Source organism: Sphaerodactylus townsendi, linkage group LG05 (assembly GCF_021028975.2).
Source record: "Sphaerodactylus townsendi isolate TG3544 linkage group LG05, MPM_Stown_v2.3, whole genome shotgun sequence".
NCBI classification, from domain to species: Eukaryota; Metazoa; Chordata; class Lepidosauria; order Squamata; family Sphaerodactylidae; genus Sphaerodactylus; species Sphaerodactylus townsendi.
The window spans coordinates 109,592,836-109,611,162 of NC_059429.1; the positions used below are offsets into that span (position 1 = coordinate 109,592,836).

Genomic DNA, 18,327 nt, shown 5'->3' on the forward strand with positions numbered 1-18,327 from the left:
GTAGATCAAGTATCTTCATATGAAGGTACAAACTTGTCTTGAATTACTGAGATGTTTCACAAAGTTTCTGGTTTCTTGCAGACGAGCACCTTTTCTTTTAAGTATACACAGTCTGTCTTCTATTAGCTACTCACTTTAGAATCTTTCTCATTCTATAATTTAAGCAGAACACAAATACACCAGACCAGGGAATCCTCCTTTGAGTATGATTCCCTTCTTAATTGGCTTAGGAATTCTTCTATCTCCCAGAGGATATATTCCTTCACCATTTATTTTTGGTCACTGTGTAAAGTTTCTATTTACTATACTACCTCAACCTGGGCCAAAATAAACATCCACTTCTATTGTCTCTGAATCTCTGCTTGCATCATACGCTGATACACGATAAATTTCAGGTCAGATTCACGCTCTGACTAAAAGTCCCTTTGAGTGGATTTTGTACACACACAGCTAAGGGACTTGATGTGAATGGGTCAGATTCGAGATCCAAATCTCTCTCTGCTCCTTTCCTCTCCTTGATAATTGGTTGCTCTACCAGTCAGAGGGCAGGTCAACTTACCAAATCAAAGTGCTATTCTGCTCCTATGAAGATTTTCTTTTCATTTCTTTTTTGGGCTGCACTTTGTTCCTATCTGCACTTTTAAATCTTATTTACCTGCACAGTCTGTTATAACAAAGGAAGCAAAGGAAGGATTACAAAATTACAGAAATACTACTGCAGCAGAGTATATGCAGTGAACAATGCCATGAAAACTACTTAAATTTCACAGATATGATGGCCCTGTTTCCTTTACATAATTCCCTTTAATAAAAAAAATTAATTATTCAAATTATCTTCACGTGTAATTCCCCCATCCCTCCTCAAGTTGGTGATAAAACAACTGTTTTCATTATAATTTGAGCTTGGTCTCTGAAAGTACTGTGTATTTCCGGAACAAGGGTGATGGCATATGAATTATAGTCATTCATAATCATCTTTCCATTGTAGAGGCTGTGATCCATTTGGCAGACTATTAGCCAATCTTCATATAAAGGTACAAACTAGTCTTGACATTATAACACAAAAGGTGAAGATCACCACTCAGAAAAATATGTTCCCACAAGTAGAAAAAAAGCACATGATAGAAGCGGGTATTCCAGGAAAGAACTGAGGCTTTATGTTAGTGGTAGAAGACGTGCTTTGCACACAGAAGATCTCAGTTTACTCCATTGAATCTCCAGTTTAAAAGTCTCACGAGGTGGTGGAAAAGGTCTTTCTCTGCCTGATGCTGGAGAGCTGCTGCCAGTCAGAGAGGGAGGTGGATCAAGGCTCTGGCTGTATAAAAAAGCTTCCGTTCACTTTGGCTTTGTAGACCCATTTTCAAGGAGCCAGCCAACCAGAATTGTATCCTCTTGGCCAGTTGCAAGAATGGCAGATGCAAAGCTAAACAAGATCGCAGCTGATCAATTCTCTCTGTTAGTGTGACATACTGGAGAAAACAGCTTCATAGAGTAACAGACGGGTGGTGATAGAGATGGCTGACTTGCTTTAATTGATTGTGTCTTTGTGTGTTTACCTTAGGCCGCATGTAACTTCATCAGATCCAAGGTGGACCCCAACAGCGTGGACTCCCTTTTCTATGCTGCACAGGCCAGCCAAGCGCTGTCTGGATGTGAGGTGAGCTCAGTCCTTGGTAGAGGAAATTATGTAGATCTCTTACAGGAAGAATTGTTCCTCTAGCCATCGTGACTGTGGGTTAATGTGAAACCATTATCCTGCAGGCATTAAGACTGGCCAGGTGGGCCTCCGACTTCTTGAATTTGCTGGATTCCCTGGTAGCGTTGGAGTCAGGAGCCTTTATAGGGTACTTGTAGGCAGAAATCACAGGATAGCATACCGGAAGAATGTCTTGCATTCATCAACAATTTTCATTGTTCAAGCCATTCTTTCTCCATATGAATATTTCTTTCCCCCTTTATCAGAACCATTGCCTCTCAAGATGTGAGGGATCATGTAACACTGAAACCTGTTCTTTTGCAACATACATTTGGTAATTCCCACTACCAGTCCTGCAAGCTGCCATGAAAGAGTGGGACCAGCCTATAGTCCATGGAGGGGAGTTGATACTTCAAGGTTCCTTCTGCATGCTTCTCAAACTGTAGTTATTTATTTCTGGAATTTACAAATTTGCCAAGGGTCTTTCAAGAGCAGCAGTGGTTAAGAGCAGGTGTACTCTAATCTGGAGGAACCGGGTTTGATTCCCCATTCTGCCACTTGAGCTGTGGAGGCTTATCTGGGGAATTCAGTTAGCCCAGGGGTCTGCAACCTGCGGCTCTCCAGATGTTCATGGACTACAATTCCCATCAGCCCCTGCCACCATGGCCAATTGGCCATGGTGGCAGGGGCTGATGGGAATTGTAGTCTATGAGCATCTGGAGAGCCGCAGGTTGCAGACCCCTGAGTTAGCCTGTGCACTCCAACACATGCCAGCTGGGTGACCTTGGGCTAGTCACAGGTCTGAGCTCTCTCGGCCCCACCTACCTCACAGGATGTTTTGAGGGGGTAAGGGAAAGGGGTTTGTAAGCCCCTTTGAGTCTCCTTGCAGGAGAGAGATGGGAGATATAAATCCAACTCTTCTTCTTCTCCTCCGCCGCCGCCGCCATTGGATAATACTTCTTACATGAAATGCTGGGAATTTCCAGTGGTCGTTATTGGAAACTGTATAACTAAGTGAAAACATTAAGCCTTGCGTCCCACCCATTTTTCTTTTGTTAGATTGCCATTTCAAATGAGACTAGGGAGCTGCTACTTGCCTCTGTCAGTGAGGATTCCTCAGTTGCCCAGATCTACCATGCTGTTGGAGCTTTGGGTGGTTTTGGGCTCCCCCTCGCATCCCAAGAAGCTCTCAGTGCCCTCACCTCTCGCCTCAGCAAGGAAGAGACCGTCTTGGCGTAAGTGTTGTGGGAAAATGCCATGAATAATGTAATCACCTGTAGATTCAGTTTCTTTATCATTTATCCATAAATGTTTCTTTGCTGTGTGATAGGAATTTTTGCGAATACATGAATGTCTTATGCAAAAAGCTGCATTACATGAATGAATTACTGCAGAGTGCTGGATTACAGAACGCTGTAAACAAAGTTTACAAATGATAGCTTTAGACATTGACTCACAAATATAGTTGTAAGACTGGTGAGAACTGGCTTGATTTCCAACTTAAAGAAGTTTTAATGCTAAATTATTTTGTATTATGGATGCTGTATTTTTAATTTTATTGTAAGCTGCCCTGAGCCCGACCTGGGCAGGGCATAAATATAATAAAATAAAAATACGTTTCTCTTCACATATAATTCCCGCATCCCCCCACAAGTCGGTGATAAAGCAACTGTTTTCATTATAATTTGAGCCTGGTCTCTGAAAGTACTGTGTATTTCCGGAACAACGGTGATGGCATATGAATTATAGTCATTCATAAGCATCTTCCCATTGTAGAAGCTGTGATCCATTTGGCAGACTATTAGCCAATCTGTTAAAGCAAAAGGGACAGCACATATTCACTACCCCTGAAAATTAATTAGTCATACACATTTGATTTTCTGAATGACTACTATTGTGGGGCAGTCATATCTGCTCTGTTACTCCTGTTTCTTGCATAATTTGTTCTATTCATATAGCCTGTAAAGAAGTTGTGTATCTGATATCATGTGTGTTCATTTGATATCCTGATTAAGAACAGGGAGTTGGACAAAAGCATGATTTAGATGTAACAACAAGCCATGCTGCAACCTGAGTGAATCTGGAAGAGTCTTTGAACCTGCACCTTTTCTCCATCACCCACATTCAAGTAATCTAAATGAATATTTTAACTTTTGCAACAAACTGTAGTTTTCCATTACATCTGAATCAATTAGCTATGGTTCATTCTTTCCCTGGAAATCAGGATTCCAAACCCTGGTTTAACAATTTGCTGAGAAAGCACCTGAGATTTAATTTTTTTGCATGGGATCTAGCAACTGACCACTACCAGCTCGAAACACAAGTGAATGTGGCACTGGTGCTCTGCAAGAGGGCAGGATGGTTAAATTGGTCAACCCCCAGAGTTGACTGGGTCTGACTGGTTTCCAGAATCCTCTGGAGAATTTTCAGATCCTAATAAACAACTCTGCTGAAAGAATAGTGGGAACATTGAATGAGAAGTTACTGAAAGTGATTGACGTGGTTGCCCTTATCCTCCTCTCCCAGTCCTACAGCCTGGCTTACTACTAAGCTGAGCGACTCGAAGAGGGCTGGAAGATCCCTGGAACAGTGTTGGTGGGAATTTTAAGCTGAGTAGCACTGAGTAGCCTATAGAGTTTACTGGAAGGTCTTTGAGGCAACAGTGAACGCTGGAAAGAAATCCTACGTCACTGCTATCATTGCACCATCTAATTCACCCCCAGTTCAGCTGTCCAAAGTAGCTCAGCACCTGCTGGCCCCCAAATCCAAACCTCTGAATCTGTAGCAACTTTTCAGTCTGTGTGATGCCTTTGCAAAGTTTTTTGTTGACAAAATCTTTCAATTGCAATCTGATGTGGATGATAGTAGTAATACAGTGGTGACTCTTTCAAAAACTGTCCAGTAGATCTGATTCATTTATGAACCATGTTGATCCACTAACCATGATAGATCTTTGTACTACTTGGTTGTTGGAAGCTTGTAAAGACTACATCAAGCCTTGAAGGACTTCAGTAAACAGTCACTGACTCAAGAGGGCCCATTCCACAGGTCATTAAATCTGCAGTAATTTGTCTCCTGCTTGAAACCATGTACTGATAAAACAAGTAGTGCTGGTTGGGAAGGCAAAGATCTTGGATACTGTGCTTTTCACTTTCAGTGGGGCCCAGTGATTCAGTTACGAGTGTAGAAGTTATACTGGACCCAGCATAATTACTGGAGAAGTAAGCTAGTGCAGCTACAAAAAAAGTATTCTGTCAGTTTCATTTAACACAGCGGCTGAACTCCTATCTTAACTGGGGGGCGGCATCTGCCCCTGCTACTCTATAGCATTGTTTGGAGGCGGTCACTGATTGGTTGAAGCAGAGCAGGTTAAAACTTAATCCATCAAAGACAGAGGTCCTTTGGCTGGGTCGTGGAGAGGGGATTGGGGATTTCCAACTGCCGGTGTTGGAAGGGGTCTCTTTAGTACCAACCTCTTCGGCCCGCAGCCTAGGGGTCCACCTGGATTCACCTCTTTCCATGGAGACTCAGGTAGCCCATGTTACCCGAGTTGCTTTTTTTCACCTTTACCAGGCCCGGCAGCTGGCTCCCTACCTCTCCCAAGCTGACCTGGCCACGGTGATCCATGCAATGGTCACCTCCAGGTTAGACGATTGTAACTCCCTGTGCATGGGCCTTCCCTTGCGGCTGATCTGGAAACTGAAGCTGGTCCAGAATGCGGCGGCTCGTCTTCTGGCAGTTGGCTCTATAAGAGATCTATCTCCCCCATGTTGCACCGCCTGCACTGGCTCCCAGTGGAATTCCGGATCATTTTCAAGGTGTTGGTGTTGGCCTTTTGCAGTCTGAGACCCTCATACTTTCAAGACCACCTGACCCCAAATGTCCCAACTAGGTCTCTGCGCTTTGCAGAGGCGAATTTACTGGTAGTCCCTCGCTCCTCAATGATGCGGCTGGCCTCATCAGTTTTACAGGGCAGTTTTACAGCCCTGGCCCCTGCCTGGTGGAATACTCTTCCTCCAACTGTTCGGGCCCTGTGGGACCTTGGTGAGTTCCGCAGGGCCTGTAAAACTGAGTTGTTCCACCGGGCCTTTGGGGAGGCTGGCCGTGGACTGCCTGCTCCCACACTTGATGCCCCATATAACATCTGTTGTACCAACTTCGGCATTCTGTTGGTCCCCTCCCAAGTGTAGGATCAGGCGCCGCCAATAAATATGTGGGATACTTCTGTTTTAAATACTTTTAATTGTGTTATTTATATTTATATTATGTATCATTGTATATTGTTGTTGCCTTTTGGCCTTACTGTACACCACTCAGAGCCCTTCGGGGGTTGGGCAGTATATGAAAATTAATAAATAATAATAATAACTCAGCCAAATTGGCAATGTGGATCCATGCTGTGGTTCATTCAAGGCTAGACTACTGTACTGCACTATGTGTGGGTCTTTTTGAGACTTTTTTCATTCCCTGATTCAAAGACAAGAAACGTTAGAGCCTTCTGTTTTCTCATTCTAGTTCAAAACAGGGTAGACAAGTTTGAAGCTAATGTTCTGTTCCCGACTTTTAAGATCACATACTGTTTCCTCATCCTTTCCTCACCATTTCATTTTTTTCTCATTTCAGAACAATTCAGGCTTTGCAGACTGCATCATACTTATCCCAGCAGGCGGACTTAAGTGGCATCGTGGAAGAGATAGAGGTACTTATTCAGTTATTTCTTTTATCATTTGTCCTTCAACTCATATAGTCCCATTGTGAGTTAGGTGACTCCTTGGAGTGTGGGGAACAAAGAGAGAAATAATCTGTGCCGGTTAGATGGACCTGATTGACGTTCCGCTACTGCAAGGCTCTTTGTTATAACCTGGTTTACATCTCCAATTGCTGCCAGGATCTTGTCGCTCGACTGGATGACCTAGGTGGGGTGTATCTGCAGTTTGAAGAAGGACTTGAGACCACTGCTCTGTTTGTGGCTGCTACTTACAGACTGTCTGACCATGTAGGGACAGAGCCAGCAATGAAAGAGGTATGCACTGAGTATTTCTCCTGTTTTCTCATCGACAGTGCTGTAGTGGTTTTGGAAGAAAAAATTACATTCATGGTTAGAAGTGAAAACAGGTTCTCTGAATTCCCATCTTTCCTTTTTTTTAAGAAGGCAAGCCTGTAACCCTTTCGACAGCAGAGATACAAGTGGAAAGGTATATCTCAGCAACAGAAAGGGCTAGAGGCTTGTTAAAAGTGAAAACTGGGAATTTGAAGAACCTAATGCATACATTAGTACAGCATGTTAATATAATGATATGCTGGTGTTCTTTTTTTATTACAAAAAAATCTTGCAAAAGCCCTGGTGTTACAGGGGAGGGGAGGGCGGGTTGCGAATAAAGGACTGAGACGCCGAAAGTGTGGGGAAACCTGCCATGCGGAAGCCCCCTTGCAGCTGTGCTTTAGCAACGGCTGCATCACCAGTGAGGACGCCACAGGAGCCTTTCCTTATGTGCAAAGCACCCCTCTTTCAGCTTACCTTGTCTCACAGGGTAAATGTGAGAATCAAGTGGAGAGGGGAAGAACTGTGTATACCATCCTAAGTTTTTATATGAAGGGCAGGATGAAAATGTGATCAATAGGGCCTTTTACAGTTGTGAGAGAAAGACCGAAAGACTCTAAAGCTGTGCATTGTTATTTTGAGGAGTTAGTATGAGAGGGCCATGGGAGGAGGGCAGATTGGTCCTTGGAGTCACTGCAGGGCCGCTCCGGCATGCTTGCCCACTCTACCAGCATAAGTGTTTTGGCTGTTCAAATGCCACATAGTCTTGGGCATCTTAGTGAGATCTAGAATGGGAATAGAAAACTTCACAAAATTAAGAGCAAGGGCTGTAACAAGTTTTGGTACTTTGACAGTATGGCAATAGACTATAGTTATTTAAAGAGCTTGTCCAGGTAAAGATGTTTGCAAGTCATCTCCTGAGGCATTTACGTATATGTGGGCATGCGTGCGCAAGTAGGGTAATCTCTTAATCACCCAAACTGTATTTCTCTGGATTGCTAACATCATTAATGGCTAGCATATCTCATTGTTAGTAGAAATGATGGTAGACTGGAAGGGCAGAAGAACAAGGAAGTGGAGTTCACTCTGACCCTTTTTATGAGCATTTCTGCAAAACAAATGATGCTGAAACATTTTTCATATCACTGTGTTTGACTCCGTCATTCCAGTGAATTTAATGCGATGCATTACAGGCTCCCAGACATCAAATGATGTATAATTTAAAAACAAAAAAACACCCAACAGCACTACTTGAATCAGGCCAATTAAATATAATTATTCAAAGTTGATTATAAATTAAGTTGTCAGGAACTGTGATTTCCCCGCCACCTATTTTTATCTGAATGAGACAGTGCCTTTTTAGCCAAATAATTGTTAAAAGTAACTCTGAAATGTTGTGGCCAGACTAGATGTTACTCTGAACATCCTGCAGCCTCCAAAATGGCATACAGATGACTAGCCCTTCCAAATGTTGATATCACAAGGCAGTGGATTTTCCTATCTATATTGTTGATTGAGCTCCTTCCAATGAAAACGGTGTAGCACTGAGGAAGTTTTAAGATGCTATTGGGAATGGGAGGAACTAGACCAGGGGTGTCCAACTCTGGCGCTTCAGATGTTCTTGGACTACAATTCCCATCAGCCTGTCCTGGCATGGCCAATTGGGGCCAATGGAAATGGTAGTCCATGAACATCTGAAGTACCAGAGTTGGAGACCCCTGATAGACGCTCCATCACCAGTTTTTGGCAGCCCCTGAGCGTATAGCAGAGAACATACTGTATCCCTTCATGACACAAAAGTTTTTTGGGCTATACTGTTTGTTCCTAATAAAAATCTTGAGCATGGAGCCTGGCCGGAGCAATGGGGAGGCAGCACAAGCCACGTGTGTGAGAACAATTTATGAAGAAGCTGACTTCCAAATTCCCCAGTATGTTTCAAGTGCAAATATGATTCCTCACTGGGAACTAATCAGGCACACATCTTGAATTCAGTCAGAATACTTAATCTGGAACCTGTCATTGCTCAAGTCTACAAAGTCCTCTGCTCTGGTAATAGCAGCATGGATCCTGCCACTTAACCCAGCAAAGTTTGAAGCCCTCCTCTAACTTCAGTGGCTCTTCCTCCATGTGAGGATGTCTCCTTAGGCTGAAGGAAGGCTCCGAATGCTGCTGAACAGAGTAGCAAGATACACGCTGCCAGCTCTTGTATGGTGATACGGAAATGGAGCCTAGAGGCTTCCCTCTGCCAGGCGGTAGTCAAAGCAACCCAGCTCAGATTCTAGCCTGCAGATCTGAGGCTCCAGTAGATGGAATGAGCAAACCTCTGGCACTTCCAATTGTGCCCTGGAGGACTTTGCAACAGTGTTTCAGCAGCTTTGGGGCCACATGAGGAAGGGTGGTGTTATTGAATTCTTTCTTGCAAAAATCATGTGTCTCAAGGGGTCTGAACCTACAAGCTGGATCTCATGACGTGGGGACATAGAGCAGTCCTCCACAGTTTTTCTTCTTTACTAACTCCTTGGCTATTGTATCTCCTTGTGTCTTTTGCCCTTTCTGAAGGAGCAATATCCACCCTTGTCATTCTTGCATGTAATTCAGCCATCTGAACAGAATCTGCGATTTTCTCTGAATTTGCTTGCTTTGTTTTTCACCCTTTCCAGGATCAAATCATCCAGCTGGTGAACGCAATTTTCAGCAAGAAGAACTTTGAGACTCTTTCTGAGGCGTTCAGCGTGGCTTGTGCAGCAGCCTCTCTTTCCCAGAATCGTTACCATTTGCCAGTCATCGTAGTCCCTGATGGGCCTGCAGCCGTGTCTCACCATCAACCCATTCTCAGGGTGAGCAGCTAATTTTCTTTTTTTTTTTTTGCTATTGATACCCCACTTTGTTCCCCATGGGGACCAAAAGTAGCTTACAACATTCTCCTGTCCTCCGTTTTATTCTAACAACCACCCTGTGGAACAGGATCAGCTGAGAGAGAGAGCGACTGGCCCATGGTCACCCAGCCAGCTTCTATGACAGAGTGGGGATTTGAACCCACCTCAGGCATGGGTCTCCCTGCAGTGCTGCAGTGGCAATTGGACTTGCATGGTGGAAAGGGTCCAGACACCCCCTGAATGTAGTTCACCACCGCAAAGCCTCCCCTACCCCATAGAACAGGGGTCTGCGGCCATGGTGGCAGGGTCTGATGGGAATTGTAGTCCATGAACATTTGGATAGTCACAGGTTGCAGACACCTGCCCTAGAAGTTACTGAGGCTGCTTTTCTGGTGGCTATTTGGGACTCAGCTCTGTTGACAGGGGAGGAAATTTTGTGGGCTGAGAAATGTAGATGAGCAGAGAGGGTAAGTGATGTCAGTTTGGAGACCTGGGAAAAGTTAGGAAGGGTAAGATGACAAGGAGGACTGGTGTTGATGGGCGAGTCTCCCACAATTACATTGAAAGAATCGGGGGAAAATGTTTGAATAGAATTTGAGGTTTCTGAAATGTGTCACCTCTTAAAGGAAATTATGGAGGTTCAGGAAAGAGGCTGTGTGTGTTGAAATGCAAATCACCCTGAGCCTGCCTGATTGGGCAGGCTGCAAAGTTAAATAGCCCTGGTAAAAAGCATTGTAAAAAAACCAGGTTTGTCTTTGGCAGACACACAGAGAACAATGGCAAGGAACACAAGACTGCAAATGTGGATTTTTTGCCATTGGGCTTCCATCCCTTGCAGGAGTTTTTTTCCCAGCCTGGTGGCCTTCATATGTTGGAGAGGAAAATAATCTTGCTCATCTTTCTTGTTCTGTAGCTCCAGATCACCAATGTTATGTCCCAGCCACTGACTCAGGCGAGCGTGAACTTGGATCACGCAAAATCTGCCGCTACTAAAGCCACAGTCCTTCATCAAACTGCCTTTGCCCTATCCAGGTAAAAATAAGCTTTGGGTATTTCTGTCTTGCAGTGCACAGTGGAGGAACCTGGATATTAATCACTAGGGGGAAAATCTTATTATTTTACTAGGGACTGTTGTCTCAGTAGCCAGATCTCAACACCTTAATCAAGCTTGTGTCCAAGGAGTTAAATTCAGATAGAACAAGTAAACACAGCCTTTACCATTTCCCTCTCCCGAGATTGCCTGTTGAAAGTTGTGAGGTGTGAGTCTTGGAGCTAGTAAATGATGCCAAACGGGTATTATGCATATCTCATTATTGTCTTCCCTCTGAATCTAGAATTGTAGATTCCTTAGCTAAAATGTGGGGGGCAGAGAATATACACAACATGATCATGTTCATATTGTACTGGTTAGTGACACAGCCCGTTGTTGTTTTTTAAATGGCATTTGGCAATGGCATTTGCATCCATGTAGCTTTCCTCTCTAAAATGGTATCTAGGCATACTATATTGCATATATCATATGCTGTCATACTACATTGCATATATCTCGATCGAGATATATGCAATATAGTATGACAGCATATGATATATGCAATATAGTATGCTTAGATACCATTTAGAGAGGAAAGCTACATGGATGCAAATGTCATTGCCATTCTTTTTTTAAAAAGGGGGCCGTGTCACTAATTGTCAGGCACAGACCCACCAATTTCCTGCAATTTGATTCCTATTTGTCTTCAACAGAGATGTCTTTGAGCTGAATTTCATGAGTGTCAAACCTGCCAGCGGCTACTATGATTTTGCGGTCAGCGTTGATGGGGATAGTAGATTTATTGCCAACAAAGTTGAGGTGGGTAAATACTTTGATTTCACTTTCAGTCTGTGAAGTAGTTGGTTGATCGAATTACTTCAGCTGAAAATGTTGAGTCCTTCCTTTTTATCCAAAGAACCTGCTTCTGCCATACAGGTCAGGATTTACTTTGGCTTGTCCTCAAGACTGAGCATTCACTTGCCTGCAAAAGGACTTATCCAGTCCAGGAACAATTGAGCAAGTTGCTGTATTATCTTTAACATAACTCAGCATGTTTTGATAATGAGGAGCTTGAAGAAAAGGTTTAGTATCATAGTTCCTGCCTTTGCCTCCAATCCTACTTTGAGGCAACTGGGCAGGAAAACTGTCTGCTAACCTATGCAGGGGGTTCAGGTTGAATAATTTGCCCAGTCCTCTTATGAAAAGTCTTACACTGTATGTGCACTGTTCCCAGCTGGTCCCTCCATCCTGCTGTTATCTTATGTCAGCCCTCACTACTAGCTGTGAAATCCTGGACCCACCTTCATCCTATTTGGTTCTTGCCCTACCAGCTTACAGCTGCCTTAGCATTCTGTAAAGACCCTGGCGTGCCATTGTGCAAAAATGTAGTAGTAGTAGTTCTGTTATTCCAGATTGTGTTTATATATTATTGTGTAAGTAAATCCTTCTGAGGAAGTATAGAACAAAACTCTTGGGAAAGCTTGGTGTACAAACATATTAAAAATATTTTTAAATCTGAATTCTTCCATCCTGTTCAGATGTTAAAGCATGGTATGCAGAGGAAAAAAAACAGTGCAATAGTGGTTTTTTTAAAAGTGGTTGTATCTTGATGTACCAAGCATCATTATTTCTCCTTCGGATTTTTTTTAACCTGTTTTTGCTTTTTCAAACTCATTCCAAAAGTCACACAAATGGCAGCTGGACACAGTTGCTGTACAGGTGTTTTTTTAATTGCTGTTTACTCTGTGTTGATGTTTTGCCCCTGATTGACTATTTAATAGAAAAATTAGCATTTAAGTCTCACTGCTCCATCAAAGGTGAGAAGCTGGGAGGCAGTACTTGTTTACGAGTGCCAACCTTTGACACGCAGATCAAAAAGCCAGTGTGGTAATTGGAGTAATAATTTCCCCTAGAACATCAGAAAGGGATTGATGGTGATGTGCAAACCTGCAGCGGTGGAGGCGGGGGGGGGGGAGGGGGGGCGCTTGTGTTAATGCTGATGGCCTGGAGTGAACAGGGCTTGTTAATAAGCCAGGTTGTTACTGGGGAAAGCTATCAGGAGATATGTTTTTTAGAGGCTGCCATTAGCATTAATTGCAGTTAATGTTCCCAAGTTTTTGGCAGTAATGATCTAAACTGGAGTTAGAGTTGTACAAAAGGACTGTGTTTTATGACATTGATGTGGCGCGCATATGAGTGAAACACAAGAGCACAAACACTTGGGAATGTGAGAATGGTGACGCAAATGTACACCCTCTGGAAAAAGAAGCTGGCTAGTTCAGAAAGGGAAGAATTTTTGGAGCTGACACGAGCTCCATATTGGGTGCTTCAGGGCTGGAAGCTATGTATTTTGTTCTTTTTAGCTGGGACCTCCAGTTGTGGGATTTTAACATTTGGAGCATCTGTCTCTGCATTCATTGGTTTGCTTCATTTTTCCAAACTGATTCACAGTTTGGCTCGACCTGTTGATATATAGATTTTGCAACCATTTGAAAGAAGGAAGTTACTCCAACTTGTTGTCAGAAGACTGATTTATTAGTAGAGGATTGTAGAATACCAGATGAACTACTGGTGTGGGGAGGCTACGTGTTTGTGACTGCTTCTTGAAACCTCAAGTTCTAGATTTCATTGTTTATGTTGCTTAATGCAGATTAATTTCACATAGAAGGGAAAGAATACCTCATTCCAGTGTATAAAAGAGGAAGGGTTGTAAACTCTTGAAATTAAAACAGATTTAAAGCTGTACAAAGCAGCACCGAATACGAAAATAAAATTGCGGCATGACTGGATTAGTTTTGACAGTGAAAGTGGCGTTTCATAATCATCTTTGCATGATGAGTGGCTTATTTAGGAACAGTAATTTTGATTAGACCTTAGCATTTAGGCTATTTTTGTTCCAGTTAGATTTTTGCACAATCCTGTCTTTGTTATGGGGATACGTATAAGAAAATGATTGTGTTTTTCGGTTTTGTGCTAGCATAATGGAATGCATCAGGAGCATGTGCTAAAAACTACAAACCAAATGCACCTTTGTCGGTCATTCTGCCACCGAGACGGAATGTTGACACTCGGCACAACACAATATGTAGAATTTGTCACCATGTTGATAATTTCTTGTGTTTTACTGCAGATGAAAGTCAAGGTCTCAACAGAAGTTGGCATTACAAATGTGGATCTTTTTACTGTGGACAAAGATCAGAGTATTGCACCGAAAACCACTAGGTAAAATACCAGCAGAGACAATTGGGTGCAAAATGACAGTTGCTTGCCTTCGCGCCTGAAAAAAAAAGAATTGAAACAAGCCAGTTCTTCTGCTGGCTTTGTGATAGTCCTTTATGTTGACAATCTTTGATAGATACAGATGCTTAAAACTCTTGGTACCTATTTACACTAAATAAATCAACTGTACACTGTTTTTGACAGGTCAGTTTAGCTGTCTAGTCTAGCAAGGAATGACCAGGCAGCTCAAAGCTATAACTGTCGCTTGGCTTGCCTGCCTACACAAACTACCTTTCATCCTTCCTCCCTTCTCAAGTGTCGAGTCTCCCTATTGGATGCCGGGAGGGAGGCAGTCCTCTTCATGCAGGATGCCTAAAGATAGAGGAACGATCACAGCCTTCTTCACTCAGGCAGCCTTGCATAGAAAGATAAGAGAAATCCCCTTGCAACACAAGTTTCTGCCTCAGTATTTGGCCCTTCCCCAGCGTGGTGTAGTGGTTAAGAGCAGGTGGATTCTAATCTGGAGAACCGGGTTTGATTTCCCACTCCTCCACCTGAGTGGCAGAGGCTTATCTGGTGAACCAGATGTTTTTCTGCACTCCTGCATTCCTGCTGGGTGACCTTGGGCTAGTCACAGTTCTTCAGAACTCTCAGCCCGCCTACCTCACAAGGTGTCTATTGTGGGGAGAGGAAGGGAAAGGACCTTGTAGGCCACCTTGAGTCTCCTTACAAGAGAGAAAGATGGGGTATAAATCCAAACTCTTCTTCTTTTTCTCCTTGTTTTCCCCCCAGATCCAGGTCAGCCCATCTGCATTCTGCCAGCTGTTCCCCTTCCTACCACTTCCTTCATTGTACCCTGCTGTTCCTCTCCCCTCCACTTCATGCCCTGGCTCACGGAAACATTTCTTTCATCCCCTCTTTACTTGTTCTGTGCAGGCCAGTCTGCTGGCTGATCAGTGAATTAAGATCTTTCAGGGTTTTTGTTTTTTTTAAAAAAAACAACCTAATGTCTTTTTTGTCAGATGAAAGCAAGTCAGCATGTTAAGTGCATTTTAACCTGCTTCCCAACACTTGCTGGGTATTCTCAGTCATTTGGGATCATATTGGGCTTCTGGATCCAGCAGGCCAAGACTGCAGGTCTATAACCGTGTGCAGGTCCTGGTGCGTGTTGCTGTGGTTCGTTGGCCTCCGTTATGGTGGAAAGAAAACAGTCCCCTCAGGCCAGTGCAGTCCTGGAATTACTCTGATTTCAGAATTACCTCTGATTTCAGTCAGTTTAGACTGGAATAACTCTGCATAGAATTGCCCTGTAAGACTCACCAGTTGTCATGTAAACAGCATTAACTGGTTTTCTGGGCTGTGTGGCTGTGGTCTGATGGTTTTTGCTCCTAATATTTCAGCCACATCTATAGCTAGCATCTTCAGAGGCATGTCATGGCAAGATATGTTTCTCTCCGTGGCGCAGTCAGCATTAATCTTGCAGTGCAACTCATAAATAACCGCTTTGTGTTGTATTTTTCTTTTAGAGTAACTTACCCAGCCAAAGCCAAAGGCTCCTTCACTGCTGACAGTCATCAGAATTTCGCCTTGTCCTTCCAGCTAGTAGATGTGAACACTGGAGCAGAACTCATCCCTCACCAGGTTAGTCAGATCATGTATTTCTTGTCCTCTGGTTGATAACCACAGAGACGTCTTTGGCAATGTGCCTTTAGGGAAATGATTTCGGAGGTTTTAAAAACCATCTGATGGATTCATTCTACATTGGATGGTGGTAGGAAAATTACAGATGAATGTCTTGCTTTCCCCACCTGAGTACATGGAGGCAGGGGATCAGTTTATTGAAGTTTTGTGATGCACAGTGTCAAAGTTTTATTATTATTTTTTATTATTTATTAGATTTTATAGACCGCCTAATCCACAAAGGGCTCTAGGCAGTTCACAATGCAATAGAACCCAACACATTAATTAAAACATCTAAAAACATTTGAAGTTCAGTATTCAGCATCATATCGGTGGCACCTGGTCTTAAGGCCGGCCTTAAGGCTGGGAGGGGCTGGCAGCGCCCAAGATGAAACCAGCAGGGGCACTGCCAGAGATGACAAAACCATGGCAAGGCCTCACAAGGGGGCAGCCAATCTGCGGCCAGCCTCACCAAAAGCCCGGTGGAACAGCTCGGTCTTACAGGCCTTGTGGAACTCATCAAGTTCCCACAGGGCCCGGACAGCTGGGGAAAGAGCGTTCCACCAGGCAGGGGCCAGGCCCAGGTAGAGGCTAGCCGCATCATCAAAGGGCCGGGGACTTCCAGCAACTCCACCATTGCAGAACGCAGCAGCCTATTCGGGACATACAGGGTAAGACAGTCCCGAAGGTATGAGGGCCCCAAGCCGTGAAGGACCTTGAAGGTTAATACCAGCACCTTGAAGACGATCCGGAATTCCACCGGAAGCCAGTTCAGACGGCGCAGCATGGGGGTAATATGATCTTGATAAGTACCCCCCGTAAGAAGCCGAGCCACTGCATTCTGGACCAGCTTCAACTTCATTATGTATGATGTAGTTTGAGCAAACACAGCTGCTTTACATATCCAGGGCTTTTTAATGCTTTTCTTGGAATTGTCTCTGCAAGGCCTCAAGGTCTTTTCTCAACCATTGCTGTCTTCATTTTGGTCTTTTCTCAGCCATTGCTGTCTTCATTTTGCTTATTTATTTGACTGACTAATTTCTGAGCCCCCCCCCCCCCCCCCGGTATTCCAACCAGTTAACATTTTTAAAAACTCTTGTACAATCATGATATTGAAATGCTGCAGAACAATTGAATTCCAAAGCAGCAGCCATAGTATATTGCAATTAAATAATTAATCAATTATATTTAATTATATAATAATAATAACTCAAATAACTAATAAACAACTAGTAGGTGCTGTCAAGTTGCAGTAGATTCATGGTGACCCCTCATAGACTGCAAGAAACAAGCAGAGGTGGTTTGCCATCACCTTCCCCTGCATAATAACCCTGGTTTTCCATGGTGGTTTGGTCTCCCATCCAAGTTCTGACCATGGCTGATCCTATGTAGGTTTCAAGCTGTGATGAGCTCACTCCAGTTTGGGCTGCTTAGGCAGATCATTATATCCACATAGTCTGTCAAACAAGAGCAATTCAGCACAGTAATTTAAAGGCATTCCAGAGCAAAAATGTCCTGTTTGTTCTGTGAACCCTTCCCCGCCTCCAAGAAGAAGTTCCATAACTTGCCAATGGCTGCTGCAGAGCCTCCTTTGAGAGTCCCAGATAGTCAGGTTCTGCAAGTTCCTGCAGAGAGGCCCCATCCACAGTTTTTGAGGCTTGATCAGATTGGGGTGGACGAAGGGCTGCCCTTTGGGGGCCCTGGGCCAGGCCAGCTTTTTTTAATTGGGCCAAGAAACAAACTGGGATGCAGTGCACAGTTGGAAAAGCACAGGCTTTTACACCCATTGCATGGGGTTCTTGTTAGAACCCAGCGTTTGATCTATCTGAAGATGCCGGGCCATCTGCAATCATTTTAACTAAAAGTGCCTCCTGCATGCAAATCTTGTGCTTTTCTGCCTCTGTCCCAACAGTGGGTGCATTGTTAGAACAGCCTTGTGACCTTGACGCAAATTATTTCCAAAGCTTTTTGATTCCCAGTACAATCTTTGATGGTTTATTTTTCAGAACTCCAGATCTGGAAACCCAGTGGCTTTTAAGAGTTTTTGTTGTTGTATGCATACACATGGAGAAATTCTGCAACTGTCTTGTTATCTGCAATAACCTTCCTGGGAATGTTCCCACGACTTGGATCCTAGATCAGGGCTCACAGATTCCCCACTGGAAAAGTGGACAGGCAGCAAGATACTGAAAGCGTGGAATATAAAACACATCATGTTTCCCAATACCCTTGCAGCTTTTATTTCTGTAGTTAAGTTGTTAGAGGGAAGATCACGCATTAGAAAGGGGGTGGATCCTCTCAAATACACACCTTTCATTTTGCCTTAAGCAACACGTTTACTTGCTTAGGACATGCAAATGCTCGCTGAAGGAGATCTACGGGCAGCTTACAGTATACCACACTCTGTGCTGTGCATCAACTGCAGAAGTCTTCTGTTGCTATGATGGAGGATAGCCAAGATTAGTTTAATTGTGTCTCCCTCTAGACATTTGTGAGGCTCCACAACCAGAAGACTGGACAAGAGGTTGTGTTTGTCGCAGAACCGGACAGCAAAAATATCTACAAGTTTGAATTGGATACTTCAGAGCGAAAGACAGAGTTTGATTCAGCCTCTGGGACCTACACTCTTTTTTTGATCATTGGTGATGCTACTCTGGAAAACCCAATCCTCTGGAACGTGGTAAGTTTCTGCAGCTGCGCCATGCCATGCTTATGAAATCTGTGGGGTTTAGGGAGAACTGGGTTGCCTTATTAAACATTAGATTGCTGCATCAAAGAGATAGTC

General features: G+C 43.7%; 1 protein-coding gene across 2 annotated transcripts in view; it reads left to right on the forward strand.

The window, feature by feature from the left end:
• RPN2 (ribophorin II) overlaps positions 1-18,327 on the forward strand; it is a 31,680-nt gene that overhangs the window by 3,089 nt on the left and 10,264 nt on the right. For both annotated transcript variants that reach the window (XM_048497723.1, XM_048497724.1), the window contains exons 3-12: positions 1,562-1,657; positions 2,756-2,931; positions 6,320-6,395; positions 6,585-6,719; positions 9,398-9,574; positions 10,527-10,645; positions 11,357-11,462; positions 13,774-13,865; positions 15,389-15,503; positions 18,028-18,222. In XM_048497723.1, the coding sequence (XP_048353680.1) occupies positions 1,562-1,657; positions 2,756-2,931; positions 6,320-6,395; positions 6,585-6,719; positions 9,398-9,574; positions 10,527-10,645; positions 11,357-11,462; positions 13,774-13,865; positions 15,389-15,503; positions 18,028-18,222 (1,287 nt within the window). The remainder of the gene's footprint in view (positions 1-1,561; positions 1,658-2,755; positions 2,932-6,319; positions 6,396-6,584; positions 6,720-9,397; positions 9,575-10,526; positions 10,646-11,356; positions 11,463-13,773; positions 13,866-15,388; positions 15,504-18,027; positions 18,223-18,327) is intronic.